This window comes from Eufriesea mexicana, unplaced genomic scaffold (assembly GCF_001483705.2).
Source record: "Eufriesea mexicana isolate 0111107269 unplaced genomic scaffold, ASM148370v2 scaffold12515, whole genome shotgun sequence".
Lineage (NCBI taxonomy): Eukaryota > Metazoa > Arthropoda > Insecta > Hymenoptera > Apidae > Eufriesea > Eufriesea mexicana.
This window is the reverse complement of record NW_016920072.1, coordinates 42424-57937: the sequence shown is the minus strand read 5'-3', so window position 1 is coordinate 57937 and position 15514 is coordinate 42424. Positions and strand designations below refer to the sequence as shown.

At 37.8% G+C, this 15514-nt stretch overlaps 1 protein-coding gene across 3 annotated transcripts in view; it reads right to left on the bottom strand.

Annotated features, from left to right (window-relative positions):
• Nucleotides 1-1458: 1458 nt before the first annotated feature.
• The window catches only part of mgl (low-density lipoprotein receptor-related protein megalin), a 34648-nt gene continuing 20592 nt past the window's right edge, over nucleotides 1459-15514 (bottom strand). For all 3 annotated transcript variants that reach the window (XM_017908717.1, XM_017908715.1, XM_017908716.1), the window contains 12 exons: nucleotides 7297-15501; nucleotides 6634-7201; nucleotides 6309-6552; nucleotides 5619-6226; nucleotides 5255-5547; nucleotides 4404-5159; nucleotides 4058-4312; nucleotides 3364-3870; nucleotides 2908-3284; nucleotides 2234-2835; nucleotides 1994-2093; nucleotides 1459-1919 (listed from right to left, as the gene is read on the bottom strand). In XM_017908717.1, coding sequence (XP_017764206.1) covers nucleotides 1644-1919; nucleotides 1994-2093; nucleotides 2234-2835; nucleotides 2908-3284; nucleotides 3364-3870; nucleotides 4058-4312; nucleotides 4404-5159; nucleotides 5255-5547; nucleotides 5619-6226; nucleotides 6309-6552; nucleotides 6634-7201; nucleotides 7297-15501 — 12791 coding nt within the window. In that variant the 3' untranslated portion in view covers nucleotides 1459-1643. The remainder of the gene's footprint in view (nucleotides 1920-1993; nucleotides 2094-2233; nucleotides 2836-2907; nucleotides 3285-3363; nucleotides 3871-4057; nucleotides 4313-4403; nucleotides 5160-5254; nucleotides 5548-5618; nucleotides 6227-6308; nucleotides 6553-6633; nucleotides 7202-7296; nucleotides 15502-15514) is intronic.

Genomic DNA, 15514 nt, shown 5'->3' with positions numbered 1-15514 from the left:
AAAAAAAAAAAAAAAAAAAAAAAAAAAAAAAAAACAGAAAATTCGTGCAGTAGAAACTTGATTAACTAGTCTAAGTTAACCAATTAACATATTATTTAACTATCCTTTCGTTTTAAAACATATTATAAATTGATAAATTTATAAGAATTATTCCACTATAATTTGCAAAACACGGAAGTTAAGTTTTAAATAAATATAAGATTGGTAACTAGAAAATTTTGCTAATTGTTGGTGAAGAGACAGTCACTAATTAAGAATAGATTTAACAATCAATATAACTTGATATGCAAAATATAACAATAAAACTGCAGATTCTGAAGTTACGAGTCTTACAAATATTTTTAATCTCTATTGTAATCGAAATTCTACTGTATCGAATAATAAATCTTGCAAAAAAAAAAGAACAAATGAAAAAAAAAAGAGTAACAAGAAGATAAAAGATTCCTCTCTCATCTATATTTGGGACGTATAACAGAGAATGGGTACGCTTTATTCAAATTTATTTAAATGATCACCTTGCATACTCGAACCCAATTTGTAATTTTTACGATCACAGTTGCCACGGAAGAAAAACTGTACACTGACGTTCTCCGCGCATAATCTAGAAAAATGTACAAACGCATATAACAACGCTCACATGTGGCCGAGCAAGCTTAATAGAAAAAAACATTTCTTCTCTTCCTTAAAACAAATTCGTTTCTCCCTTCGTAGCGAAGAAAACGCTCATGTCGTGAAATGACGCGCTCGTCGAGGTTTTTATTTTTAAACATATAGTCCCTTAACACCCTCCCTAATTAACCTCGAGCTGTCTTCGGAAAAAGTATGGAATGTTTTGCTTCGTTATGGTACATGGACAACATGAAATTAATATTCTGCGATAATCGTATTTACAAGACTTACAAATCGCACCTAAGATAACACAAACTCGTTACCAGTTGCACTTCAATCTCTATATGGATCAAAAATGAAAAAGTATTTTCTTCCATATTCTTTTGATATTCACCATTTTCTTTCTTTAATTTTCTATGTTCTAATATATATAGTTTTTCTTTTCTTTTTTGTTAATATTTCAATATTAATAATTGTAGTGTATCGAAACAGAAGTGCCACAGATACGAGTGCATCCCTACATAGGAGCAGTGGCGTAGTCAGATGCACTTCCTGCATCTCGTTTTTTTGAACTTACTATCAACAGGTTATATATTCTTAATTTCATCGCGTTTTCTTTGAGAATTTTACAATAACATATGTACGTTGTAAAAAATCATGTTGAAGATACTCAGTCTTGTGCTCCATTAAAAATCCCCTTCATCAAAGATAACTATATGTGCATCTGAAAAACATTAGAAAAAGAAAATCCCTATACCACAAAATAACATAGTTTGGAACTGTCTAGATATATAATCATTATCATTAGTTACCAAACTTCCAAATGAATTGTTCACATGCTTACAGATTTAAAAAAATAACAATTACAATAACTTTGTGAATAAATCAATATGTCACAATATAAAAACATTCATTACATTTTATAAAAAATTCCTAGATCGTTTATATTTTGCTATTATGTTATTCAAACGAGTCTTTCTTTTTTAAATCACCCGAAACTTCTAACTACGTCACTGCAGAGAAAGTTATACTATCTAACACTCGGATTTGTCTTCCTCAACCAACTGTTGTGTATCTTTCCCAGAATCAATGGGTGTTGGATCAAGTTCTCTCCTCTTCAGGTGCAACTGTGGTGGTTCTTTGTGTTGAATGCTGGATGGTTTCATCTCAGCTGGCAATTCGTACATGCTACTCGCACCAGTGCCATTTGTGGCACCTGTTTCTGTATTTACTGCATCATACATGGGATTACTGAAGTCTCTATTTTTGTTACTCACATCACCAAGATTGTACTCCACATCTAAAGGTTCCTATTTAAAAAATATGTTGGTAATTAATACAGTACTATTTTATATTTATAGAATTATAAAAGTTTTATATGTACCATTCTTTCGTGAGCAGGTACGCCAAATTCAACATTGCTTCCTTGTCTGAAAGATACACTCTGAGCACCAGTTAAACTGCCAAGGCCTCCAGGCTTTCCACTGTAAAATTCATCAATAATATCATAGAATAAAATCAATAAAAAAAAAGGAGGAAACGTTAGAAATGAAGAAAATTTAAAAATTAGGAAATTCAACATAAAGAAAGGTATAAAAACTTATTAAAAAATTATATAACTTACAATGGCCGTTTCTTGAGCACCATAATAACAGCTGCGGCTCCAAGAAGAACCAATACAGAGATAACAATGGGTATGACGATGGCAGCGGTGGCGTTGCTCGATCTAGTTCCCAACATAATTTCACAAAATTCTCCGTGGAAGGGAACAGGACAATCACACTGTAATTTATTATCTTCAACTTCTTGACACAATCCACCATTCCTGCAAGGACAAATCCTCGGTGCTGGAAGTGGTCTTTCATTAGTCGCGTCGCAATGACGTTCATTCGATCGTATAGTCTCTCTTTGTTGAAGAGGACCAATGCTATCCGAGCAAAGACAACGATTTCCACCAGGAATTGGGACACAAAGATGGGTACATTGATCTTCAGGACAGAAATTTCTCAAAGAAGTATTATATCTTTGTTGATGATACACCTTCACTCCTCCCGCGTTAGGTACATATTTGATGATGACTTCTGGCACACCTCTACCAAATTTATCCTGCTTGATCAAATCACCAGTCATTCTAGATACCCAATACAGATTGTTCTCAAAGACATCCAAAGAAACTGGATGCTTCAGACTATCACCTTTAAGAATCACTTTCCTGTTTGATCCATTCTAAATAAAAATTGATGTTTTTGGTTTAAGGGTTTCTTGAATTTAGTGGAATAATGTGTACTTGAAATTTACCTGTTGAATAGATTCAATGGTGTTAAGTTTACTATCAACCCAATAAACGACATGTTGCATGGAATAATCAATAGTAAGCGCAATAGGTTGTCCAATTTTATCGGAAACTAGTTGTTTTCGTCTATTGCCATCCATCCAAGCGATTTCGATCTTGGGTTGACTTCCAGCATCTGCCCAGATGACTCGACCTAATTCTGGATCTACTGCAATAGAAGTTGGAATTTCTAAACCAACTGTTATTAGACTTCGACGGTATCTACCGTCTGCCTTTGAGACCATGACTCTTCCGAAAACTGTAGCTCCTGAAGAATCGATTTCTGTCCAATAGAGATTACCAGAAATCCAGTCTACAGCTAAACTTGTAAGTCCTGATTCACCTTTAAAAAAAAAAATCATATATATTAAATTGGTAGTATAGCATAACTTATAATAAGGTATTATAAATTAAAAAATTACTTTTTATGTTAAGATCTTGGGCATATCCAATCTTCACTTGTCCATCTTTAGCGTTCACCATATATGATCTTTTGATGGAATTATCATAACCATCGATCCAGAATACATACTCCGATTTAGGATCAAAGTCCAGAGCCAATACTCTTTTCTCATTCGCAATAACCTCGAATTCTTCTTTGTCATGAGGATCATAAGCTCTAATACCAGGACCATTGGCGAATAAGATCATCATATCAGTATCTACAGCTTTGCAAACACCACTACGATTGTCAGATAATTCGAAACCTTGTCTACAGGAGCAGGAGTAAGTGCCATTTAGGTTAGTACAAAGCTGAGAGCACTGATGCTGGCCAGTAGCACATTCATCAATGTCTTCGCAATGTTTTCGATTATATCGTGAAAATATATAACCTGAATAACAGGCGCAGATATAACCACCGTCGGTAATATTGTGACAATAGTGAGCACAGCCCCCCTTATTGCTGTCCAGACAGGGTTTATTGTGATCTACAATGAAAATGTTAAAATATGTTTAAGTTAGCAATGCTACAACAAATGATTCTACTTTTATAAGTTGATAATATGTCTGATATGTACTGAGAACAATCATATCGTGATAGAAAATATATAAATTTATATAATTTAATTTAATTTTCTACAATACGTTCAATATTAGTAAAACTTTGAAACTTACGACAACCAAATTCGTCAGAGTAATCTCCGCAATCATCAGCGAAGTCACAGAGTTTAGATCGATCAATACATTTTTTATTGGCGCACGTGTATTCGGTTATAGCATCACATGAGCGGACTCTAGAAGCGCACATAGTCATATTGTTTTCGTCAGAACCATCGCCACAGTTGTCAATGCCATCGCACAATTGGTATTTAGCAATGCACTTGTGATTGGCACACTGGAATCTTCTAATTGTATCGCATTTAAAGTTTGCTGTAAAATATTAAACATCATAATTAAACTAAATTGTATGATCGTACGTAATTATTGTATATGTATAAAAGATAGAAAATAAAAATCATACCACACATGCTGGGATTCTCGTCAGAGCCATCACCACAATCATCACTTCCATCACATTTGTCCGTGAGGTAGACACAGAGGTTGTTATCGCATTGGAATCTCGACTGTGGACAATATCGTCCTCCTGGATACCTTGGTGGGCATCCAATTTCGTCACTCATATCTCTGCAATCTCGTGTTCCATCGCACCTTAAGTACGAAGCTATGCAATGACCACTTGCACATTGGAATGTATCATCTTTACATACGAACTCTTGACAACCATTCTCATCACTATTATCGCCACAATCATCTTCAGAATCGCATCTCCATCTGGAGGCAATACACTTTCCATTATCACACCGGAACTCAGACTCTGAACATTCTCTATAACGGTTCTTGCACATTGCTTCAGCTTCATCACTACCATCCCCACAATCGTCAGCAAAGTCACAAAGCCATTGTTTAGGTACGCATCTATTATTAGTGCATTTGAATTCCATTTCGGAGTTACACTTAGGACAATTTTCAGAAAGTTCATCCGAACCATCGCGACAATCATCTTTTCCATCACAGAAGAGCCATTTCGGTATGCAACGGTAGTTAGCATGACCTGGACAACGTTGCCAACCAGTAGTACAATTTCTTTGACGACACATGTATGCTGGTTCGTCACTATCGTCACCACAATCATTGTCAGAGTCGCACATCCAAACTTTTTGGATACACCTACCATTTTTACAAGTATATTCTGTGTTTGGATCACATGGTCGATTGTCTATACAGGTGAGACAAAAGTATTTGAATCTTTAGTAACTTTTACATACTTTATTGGTTGTAATACGAGTAAAATTCTTAGAAGAAAAGACTTACGACAAATAGCAGGATCTTCATCGCTACCATCTTTACAATCTGCGTCGCCATCGCACTTCCAGGACTCGTGAATACAACGTCCACTCGACTTACATTTAAATTCTAATTCACCACATTCTAAGTTACAGTGAGCTTCGTCGCTTTTATCTCCACAATCATCTACGCCATCACAGACAGCGACATTCGGTCTACAGTTACCATTTGTACACTGGAAAACGCTGGGTCGGCAAACACGCGCTGGACAAATAGCAGGTTCATCTGAACCATCTTTGCAATCCTTTTCACCGTCACATCTTTAAAATCGACATTATTAATTGCAATTCAGCCCTATAATTACTGCCATTAAAAATGTGTTTCTACTTACTTCCAATACCACGGAATGCATTTTTCATCTGGAGGACCACAATTATGTTGACCAGCGGTACAATTAGGCCTACAGGTCTTCCCATCTTTGTCTAACACAAACTGATTGGGGCACTTGCATTTGAATGACGTTACACCAGGTTGACCATACCCTTCTAACAAATAAGAACTTGCAGGTGGCGAAATTAGACAGAGATGAGAACATCCGCCATTATTTTCTATGCATGGATTGTTGTAGGGCACCTGTCTAAGAGGATGGTATACATGGATATCATATGGCCTATGAGTAGTATTTCTAAGAAATCGCAAATTAGCTCCAGAAAATTTTTCTGCCCTACTGATGGATTTTAGATTCCAATCAGTCCAGAAAATGAAGTCATCAAATACTGTAATGGCAAAAACATGAGGCACAGCAGTTCCAGAAAGAACTTTACGCCTATTATGGCCTTCCAAGTCAGCAAATGCAATGTAGTCTAGATGAGCATCTGCCCAGAAAATTCTGTCAGTGAAATAATCAATAGTCAAAGCATTAGGCCAAGCTATATCATCCTCCCAAGTGAGAATCCTTGTGAAATTACTTCCATCCATTCCCATTTTGCCTATGTAAGCCTAAAAATCAAAACAATTATTGTTTTAAGTGTAGAATTTCATATACAATAAATTAAATTGCTTTAAAATTAATGAAAATTACCTGAAGATACCATGAAGTGAAATACAAATATCCTGTACCAGGATGAACAACAATTGCACGCGGATCAGCTATGCCACTTAATAGAGTCTTCCTGTTGGTACCATTAAGTTCAGCAACGTCTAAGTGTTTAGCATGACGGTCAAGCCAGTATAGTTTTCGGCCTACCCAGTCAATTGCAATTCCTTCTAAACCAAGGCTATCGTGTCTAATGATAGCCTCTTTCTCTCCTCCTATGATAGGTGCCCTGTAAAGAAATATCAAATGAAAGAATTAGTCTTATCAGTCTTAAATAAATAATTTTTGAAAATAGACTATTCAAATTTACCTGAAAATTGTCTTAGCAGTAACATCACAGAAATAGAGCATTTGTTCGGCATAATCAGCATCCAGAGCAACAACATTGATGAGATCCTGATGCATTAAGCTGTAGTTGGAGGCATCAATAGACATATTTCTGACATAGTACTTGTTCGTAAAGATGATCCAAGGTTTAGTATTATCTCTTCTTTTACATGTATGCTCATCAGCAGCGCGTTCGTACCAGTAATGGTTGCACTTACAATAGTAACTACCAGGTGTATTCTGACACTGCTGGCTACATACTTGTGGTGTCTCTGCACATTCATCTATATCAGCGCAAGCTTTTCCATCCTCCAAAAGTCTATAACCTGGATTACACTCGCAATAGTAACTTGTTGGTGTGTCAATACACTTGTGAGCACATTGATTCACTTCTACAAGAGCGCACTCGTCCACGTTACAATGAGCAGGTTCATCACTTTCATCTGCACAGTCAGGTTCTTTATTACAAACCAATCGTTGATCAATACAGTTTCCATTTGCACACATAAATTCCCCTGGATTTGGGCAAGTTGTATTCTTCACTTTTGGTGCTATAAATTAAAGAATATAATAATAATGATAATAATAATAATAATATATTGTTAGATATTTTATAAATTATTTATAATAGCAATATATTACTTACGACAACCATCTTCATCAGAATGATCACCACAATCATCTTGCCCATCACAGCGAAACTGCTTCCTAATACACTTGAAATTATGACAAGTAAAGTCCTGGCTAGTGCAAGCCTTATATCTGGAGTTACAAAACTTTCCTTCATCACTACCATCGCCACAATCATTATCATGATCACACAACCAATTTTGGTTCAAACAACGTCCATTGTCACAAGTAAAGTGATTCTCAGCACAGGGTGTTGGAGTCGGACAGTGATGTAGAGTCACATTTTCATCAGCTCCATCTACACAATCTGGGTCTCCATCGCATAACCATTTCTTTGGAATGCACTGTGCCCTATTCCAAATCTTATTTGCAGTACAAGTAAATTCAGTTTCCTCATCACATTTTCTATCATTACACTGATGACGTTCATCTTCATCAGAATGATCCAAACAGTCATTGTCTCCATCACAAATATAAATTCTGGGTATACAGTTTCCATTATCACAAGTGAACAAATCCCCAAAACAAGTCCTACCTTCTGACTGACAATAACCAGGTGGTTCATCACTTCCATCCAGGCAATCATTATCTCCATCACAATACCATGTAGCAGGAATACATCTATGGTTGGGACACCTGAAGGAGCTCTGAGGACAAGTTCTTTGAGCACAGTGTAATGGATTTTCATCACTATTATCACCACAATCATTGTCTCCATCACAAAGCCAATATGGCTCCACACATATATTAGTTTCTTCACATTTCAAATGATTAGGTAGACATGTAGTGTTCCTGGGACAACGCTCGTGAGTCTCATCAGAAGTGACATTATCTTTACAGTCATTGATACCATTACAGACCTGTGATTGTGGGATGCAACGATGATTGGCACAAGTAAACTCTCCAGGAGCACAAGGAGGGTATACACAACCTTCTTCATCGCTGCCATCACGGCAATCATTCTCATGATCACATTTCCAAGTCTTGAAAATGCATCTAGCATTGTTACATCTGAACTCATTGGGACTGCATGAATGGTAAGAGCAATAATTAGTATCTTCATCTGAACCATCGCCACAGTCATCATCACCATCACATGCCCACATTCTTGAAATACATCGTCCATTTCTACAAGCAAATTTACTGGAATCACAGGTTACATTCTTAGGTACACACATCCTATCTTCGTTTACGAGTCTGCTGTTATCATCACATTTACACTCTGCTGAGCCATTTATACCTGGATGACAAGATTGGTCACAGCCACCATTTGAAATATTACAAGGATTTACTTTACATTGTTGTCTAGCTGCTGAGTAGATATGTAAGTCCCTAGGTGAATCCTCCAATCGTTTCACTAGTTCTACCTTGTTTGCTCCTGTATGCTTTTCAGCACGATAAACTCCTCTTAGCTGAAGATCTGTCCAATAAATATGCTCCCTGAAAACTGTTATGGCAAAAGGATAAATTGTTGCACTGACTAAAATTTCACGATTATTTCCATCCAACTCCGAACGTTCTATCTTCTCCCTAACTGCATCAGTCCAGTAAAGCATCCGATCTTCATAATCAATTGCTAAGCCACTTGGCTGAGAAAGGTCTTTATCAATGATAGCTTTCTTCAATGAACCTGCCATTGTAGTTCTAAAAATCTTGCCTGATGTTCCATAACGACCCCAATCAGTAAAGTACAATGAACCATTACATGGATCAACTACTATGGCCCTAGGTCTGTCCACTCTGGCAATCATTACCAGATTTGACCCATCCAAATCCATTGCATAAATACTGTTATTTGATGAATCTGTCCAATAAACTTTTTTTTGTGTCCAGTCATAGGAGATACCCTCAGGATTAATTCCTTTACTAATTAGCGTGTGAATTTCAGAAGAAGAAGGATTTTCTGCTTGCATCCAGGCTATCTTGGCCCAAGGTCTAATTTGGGTGAACAGTAACTTTTTGTCTTGATAATCAAAGTCCACACCTACTACATTGCTCAAATTTCCAATTGAATTAAATGGCACACTGGTATTCTGTGGATCTAAACCAATGGCTCTAATTTCCGTTCTTGTGACGAACACCAAATATTCTTCTACATTCTCGCAATTTTTTCCATTTGCTGCTAATTTACCTACTGCGCATTCACACTTAAAAGGAACTGAGCTCTCCTTAGGCATAGCGAAACAGAGTTGCTCACAGCCTGCGCTTCCGCCTGGTGCACAAGGATTTGTTGGATCTGGTGGTTGACTGTTTTGATCGAACATGACAATATCTCTCAATTTAGGTAAATTTGATCTCACTGTTGTCGGTACACTGAAGTTACTTTGCTTGCTAGCTTTAAACACTGTAGCTAAATTTCTATCAACCCAATAAACATCGTTACCGTAAATGGCAACTCCCATAGGGTTAGGTAAGTTGCGCCTGATAATTTGACGATTTCCACCGGTATATGAGACCTTTTGAATAGTATCTTGCTTAGAATCTACCCAGTAGACATCATGTGTAACAGGATCAATAGTTATATCACGTGGAGTGCTAATACCAGAAGTAACTATAGGCACCCAGTTACTTCCATCTAGATAGGCCTTGCCTAGTCTTGGATACTGTCCATAATCTATCCAATAAAGATATTTTTTAATGGGATTTACGGCCAGTTCCCTGGGGGAATCTGTAGTCTTTTTCACCAATACTTTTCTGTTGCTACCATCCAGTTTACACACCTCTACATAGTTATCATGCGGAAACACATTGGTGAAATACATGTTCTCAGCCACCCAATCAATAGCAAGACCTCTAATACCATTTGAACCAATACCTTGTTTTACAATATGCTGTAATTCAGTACCATTTGGTCTAACACGAAATATTCCATTCCACATTAGACGATTGAACTCTACCCAATAAATCCAATTGCCTGCGCTGTAGACGTCTACATGGAGAATATGATGACCCACACCAGAGATTGGTACCATTGCTTCCTTTGCATCTTTCAAACTGTATCCTCTGGCTACATCCAGTTGAGTAACTACTGCAAAGGTCTTGAAAGGTTCACAAGAAGTATCACTGATTTTGCGATATTCCATGCCACAAGCACAAACTCTAGTACCTCCAGAAGCTGGAAGACAGATCTGTTCACAGCCACCATTATTCACAAAACATGGATGATCTCCAGTGACTCGTTTCTTATAAATAGTTAATGTTTTTAATTCAGAATCATTGTCGATTATTGTAGTAGGATTACCTCCATCAGGTAGGTCAACTCTTTCTATTTTATCATATCGTGGATCAAGGAGATATAATCTGGACTCATGAACAGCAAGTGCCTTTGGTAATGCTATGTTCTCTGAAACAATAGTTCTTAGATTTCGACCATCTGTTGAAATTGCCATAATCAAAGCTGGATGTAATGAACTGAAGTAAACAGTTTTGGTAGGAATATCAATTGTAATGGCTTCTGGTCTTTCCACATTGTCAACCAAGATAATAGGATTTGTACCATCCATATTAACTCTTCCAATTTTCATAGGAATACCAAAACTACCATCATCTACCCAGAATATATGTCCTTCAAGGGGATCTACACACATAGCCTTTGGCTTGGCAACAGATGTCTTGTTGCCATTATTAGCAAGCACTATTGTTCGATATCTAGTCTTGCCATCTACCTTTATTGCTTCTATATTTGAAGCATATTTATTTCCTATAAATAAATTTCTTCCTAGCCAATCAAATGCCATTGCAGAAGGTGCTCCAACAATTCCACTGTCTCCAGATGGATTGGGAAACTCTGTTCTGTTTCCACCATTATAAGGAGTTGTATAAATAGTACCATTCTTGTCGTCGTCATCCTTAGTTTGAAGCCAATAGATCATTCTTTCTTTCCTATCATAATCTATGAATTTACCTCCTTCAACTCCAACAACTGGAGTTATATAACCAGTTTTGGTACTTCCTGGCACTAATGAAACATCTACAATCTGAGAGCTTCGTAGAACCATCAAATAAGGTGTCTCTTCTTCTAAACACTGTCCACTAAACAATAATTTGAATCCAACTTGACATTTACAAGTGTAACCCTGAGGATTAGTAGGTGATAACAAGCACAAGTGAGCACAAGTAGCACTTGCACAAGGATTTGGGGTGATTGGCTGTAGAACAGGATGATGCACATGTATTGACAAAGGTTGAGATATCAAGTGGGATACTACAGTTTGATTTACTCCATAGAACTTATGAGCTGATAGTACTCTATTTAACTGTCTGTCTGTCCAATACATGGTGTCCTCAAACAATGTTAAAGAATGAGGATGCAGCAGATAGTGGGAACTAGCTAATACTTGAATTCTTTTGCTTCCATCATAAAGGCAAGTATCAATAAAGTCTAATTTACTATCAGCAAAGTATATTCGCTTATTTGCAATATCTAAAGCAAGACCATTTGGCCAGTAAATTTTGGTACTGATGATGGTTGATCTGTTAGTACCATCCATACCAATTCTTTCAATTCGAGGATATTCACCCCAGTCTGTCCAAAAGAGCCATCTTGCATCAGGACTGGGATCTAAACACATGCCTCTAGGTTGAGTAATGTTTTCTTTAACCAATATCATTCTATTGGTACCTGTTTCTTTGGCTACTTCAATAGTGTTTAATTTAGAATCTAACCAGTATAAATTCTGACCTATCCAATCATATGCAAGACCTTCCACCAAATCCAATCCAATTGATATTACATCCTCGGGATCACTACCTCTATCTAACCTAGATATCTTTTTTAATTTCATGTCTGACCAAAAGATTGTACCAGCGTGCATATTACTAGCAGTTGCAACAACATTCTCTACATTAATTGGTACTCTTTCCAATGCTTGTTCCTGTAGATCAGATACTAAAATTGTGTGTCTGTTAGATATAATCAAAAACGCAGCACTATGATTAAGTGCTTTGCAATGTTTATCTTTCTCCAAAATATACCCATCAACACAATTACAATAGTATCCACCTTTGACATTGACACAGATCTGAGAACAACGTCCAGGGGGCTCGCATTCATTCAAATCTTGACAAGTATAGCCATCACTGCTAAGTTCTTCACCTGGAGGACATGTACACTGTTTACCCACAGGTGTTTGGATGCATTCATTACTACAATAACCTCCGAAGTATTTGCATTCTTGGAAGTCACATACTGGACCTTCATCTGCACCATTAGGACAATCAAATTTACCATCGCAGACACTAGTTATATTTACACATCTATCAGTTACATATGGACATTTCCATTGCTGAGAATCACATTTGAATTCAGGTGTAGTACAAGCGTGCAATTCGGTGTCCTCGTCAGATCCATCACCACAGTCATCTTTTCCATCACAAATATATGCCTTGAATACACACTTCTCGTTACGACATTTGAAGAAGCCTGGTTGACAACCAACTTGTCCGCAAGAAGCCGGCTCGTCAGATTTATCTAGACAATCTGGACTCCCATCACAGTACCAACTTCGTGGTATGCAAATCGCAGAGGTAGCACATTGGAACTGTTTATCAGTGTTACATTGGTCTGGTGCTAAAGAAGGACAGCCGACCTCGTCGCTACCATCGTTACAATCCGATATACCGTCACACCTATATGAATCAAGAACGCACATCCTCTGATCAGCGCAAGTAAACTGAGTACTGAGACAAGTAACAGGCGGACAATCTATCTCATCCTGTTGATCGAAACAATCATTATCTCCATCACAGACCCAGGATCGTGGAATACAGTGTCCTGACCGCGGGCAAGTGAATTGAAAGTAAGAACACGTCCTCGCCATACAGAATTCTCCCTCATCAGAATTGTCTCCACAATCATCTTCAGAATCACACTTCCAAGTGTAGGGTATGCATTTGTTGTTAGCACAAGTAAATTGATTTGCATCACAAGTTATATTTGGACAGCCAAGTTCATCACTGAAGTCTCCACAATCATTCACAGAGTTGCAAAGAAAGCTCATGGGAATACATCTACCAGATTTGCATTGGTATTGATTAGGTGTACAAGTTGGTTTGGTGCAGTTTCGCTCATCGCTATTATCCAGACAATCATTCTCACCATCACAGACCCAGCCATGTGACACACATCTCTGATTAGCACAAGTGAAGTCCCATGTGCTAGGACAGGCCTTTAAAGGTGGTTCACTTTCTGCATTAGGTGCACAAGTTTTGCCATCTCCTTGAATGCGTTCACCATAAGGACAACCACAGACCCTGGTTAATCTGGCAGTATCGTATCTATTAGTATTATTCTGGGGAATAGCAAAGCACAATTTTTCACATCCTCCATTATCAATAGAACATGGATGATCCGGTAAAGAAGTCTGAATGTCACGACTGTAAACTTTCACACCATACAGTCTATTTGTTTCAGGTTGACGTACAAGAATGGACTCTTGTTCTCCAGTCTCTTTATCGAGTCTAATAATAGCATCTAGACGCCAATCGGTAATGTACATCCATTGTTCATAAATAGCCATGGAAAAGGTATGCCTAAACAACCTAGAATTAACTGTTCGTACATCAGTACCATTCAAATTGGAATGTTGTACATGATCTAGAAGAGCATCACACCAATACAATCTATCCTTTGCAAAATCAATAGCTAAACCATTGGGCCACCCCAAAGTTAAATTCTTGAAAACCATCAGATTGGAACCATCAGTATAGGCTCTACTGATATTTGCAGGTCTATCCCATTCAGAGAAAAAAATATATCCCTGATTAGGGTGAATAACAATAGCCCTTGGTCGTCTTAAATTCTTTAACAATGTTCTGCGATAAGTGACATTTCTCGTACTCAATACATTCAATGTTCCTTTCCTGGAATCGATATAGTATAAATTCTTGGCAGCCCAATCAACTGCAAGGCCTTCTACACCCTCATTTTGACTAGCTAATACAATCTCCCGACCGGTGCCACTTTGGCGAACCCGGTAAATGACATCTTGCAAAACATCACTGTAATAGATGTACTGATCGTGTGCGTCGAAGTCTAGTCCAACAAATCTGGCTCTCTTAGAAACCACAGGTGAGATTGCATCACTAAATCCTTCCATTACAGGGTCCAGCACTCTGCCCTTAATGAATCTCTGTTGTGAATACATTAAAAACTCCTGAACTAAATTGCAATTCCTCTGATCACTAGATAATCTCCATCCTATATCACAGGCGCATCGATACCCTAATCTATTTTCCTGATCACTGGCTGCAGTTACTATGCACATATGCTGACAACCACCATTATTATTCCCACAAGGATTGGAAACCATTGGCTGAGTCAAAGGATGTAGAGCTTTAATAGCCTTTGCATCTCTCATTTTATAAACATTCTGTATGGAATAATCACCTCCTGTTTTTTCTACACTCATGATAGCTTGCTTTGTACCATCTGTCCAATAGATTCTATTTTCAAAAAGCGTCAGTCTCGTTGGAGATGGTGTATGTGGACCTCTAAGTACCATTACTCTATTTCTTCCCAAATAATCAGCAGTTTCAATATAGTCCAATTGAGAATCACACCAAAAAATCCTCCGAGCAATCACATCCACAGCAACGCCGGATACTCTATATGCTGCCTCAAATACAATTGGGAAGTCTTGGGTTCCATCCATGTTAGCTCTCAAAACTTGTTTACTGTCGGCTATGAACATCAAGCCTACTGTAGGATCCAGGCCAATATCAGCTGGATTAGTCAGATTAGAACTTAAAGCAATGCCGTGGAATCTTCCGTCTAATTCAAGTACATCAATCTTTTGAACTACATTGTCTACTATGTATAACTTTTCCCCTATCCAGTCCACTGCAATGGCAACTGGGCCCCATGAGCTTGTCAAGTATATAGCCACTCTAGAACTAGAATCTTCGCCATTTAAAGGTTCTGACTGCACTTTCTTGGTCTTAACATCGCTCCAGAAAAGTAAATCTCTAAAATAAAGGTAATCCACTCCACTTGCACCAGTTGTATTAGCAACAATGGTCTTGGCTTCACCGCTAGGAGACATTCTCCAAACAGCTCTATCTTGAGCGACTAACAGTTCCAGTTTCACACCAGGATGTTGTTGGGCTCTACACTTGTTGCGTGCCTGCAGTGTGAAACCTGGAGCACAACTGCAGGTATAGGAACCTTCCGTGTTCTCGCATAATTGTTCGCAGAAGCCCCACTCTGAACACTCATCACGATCTATCCAGTGGAA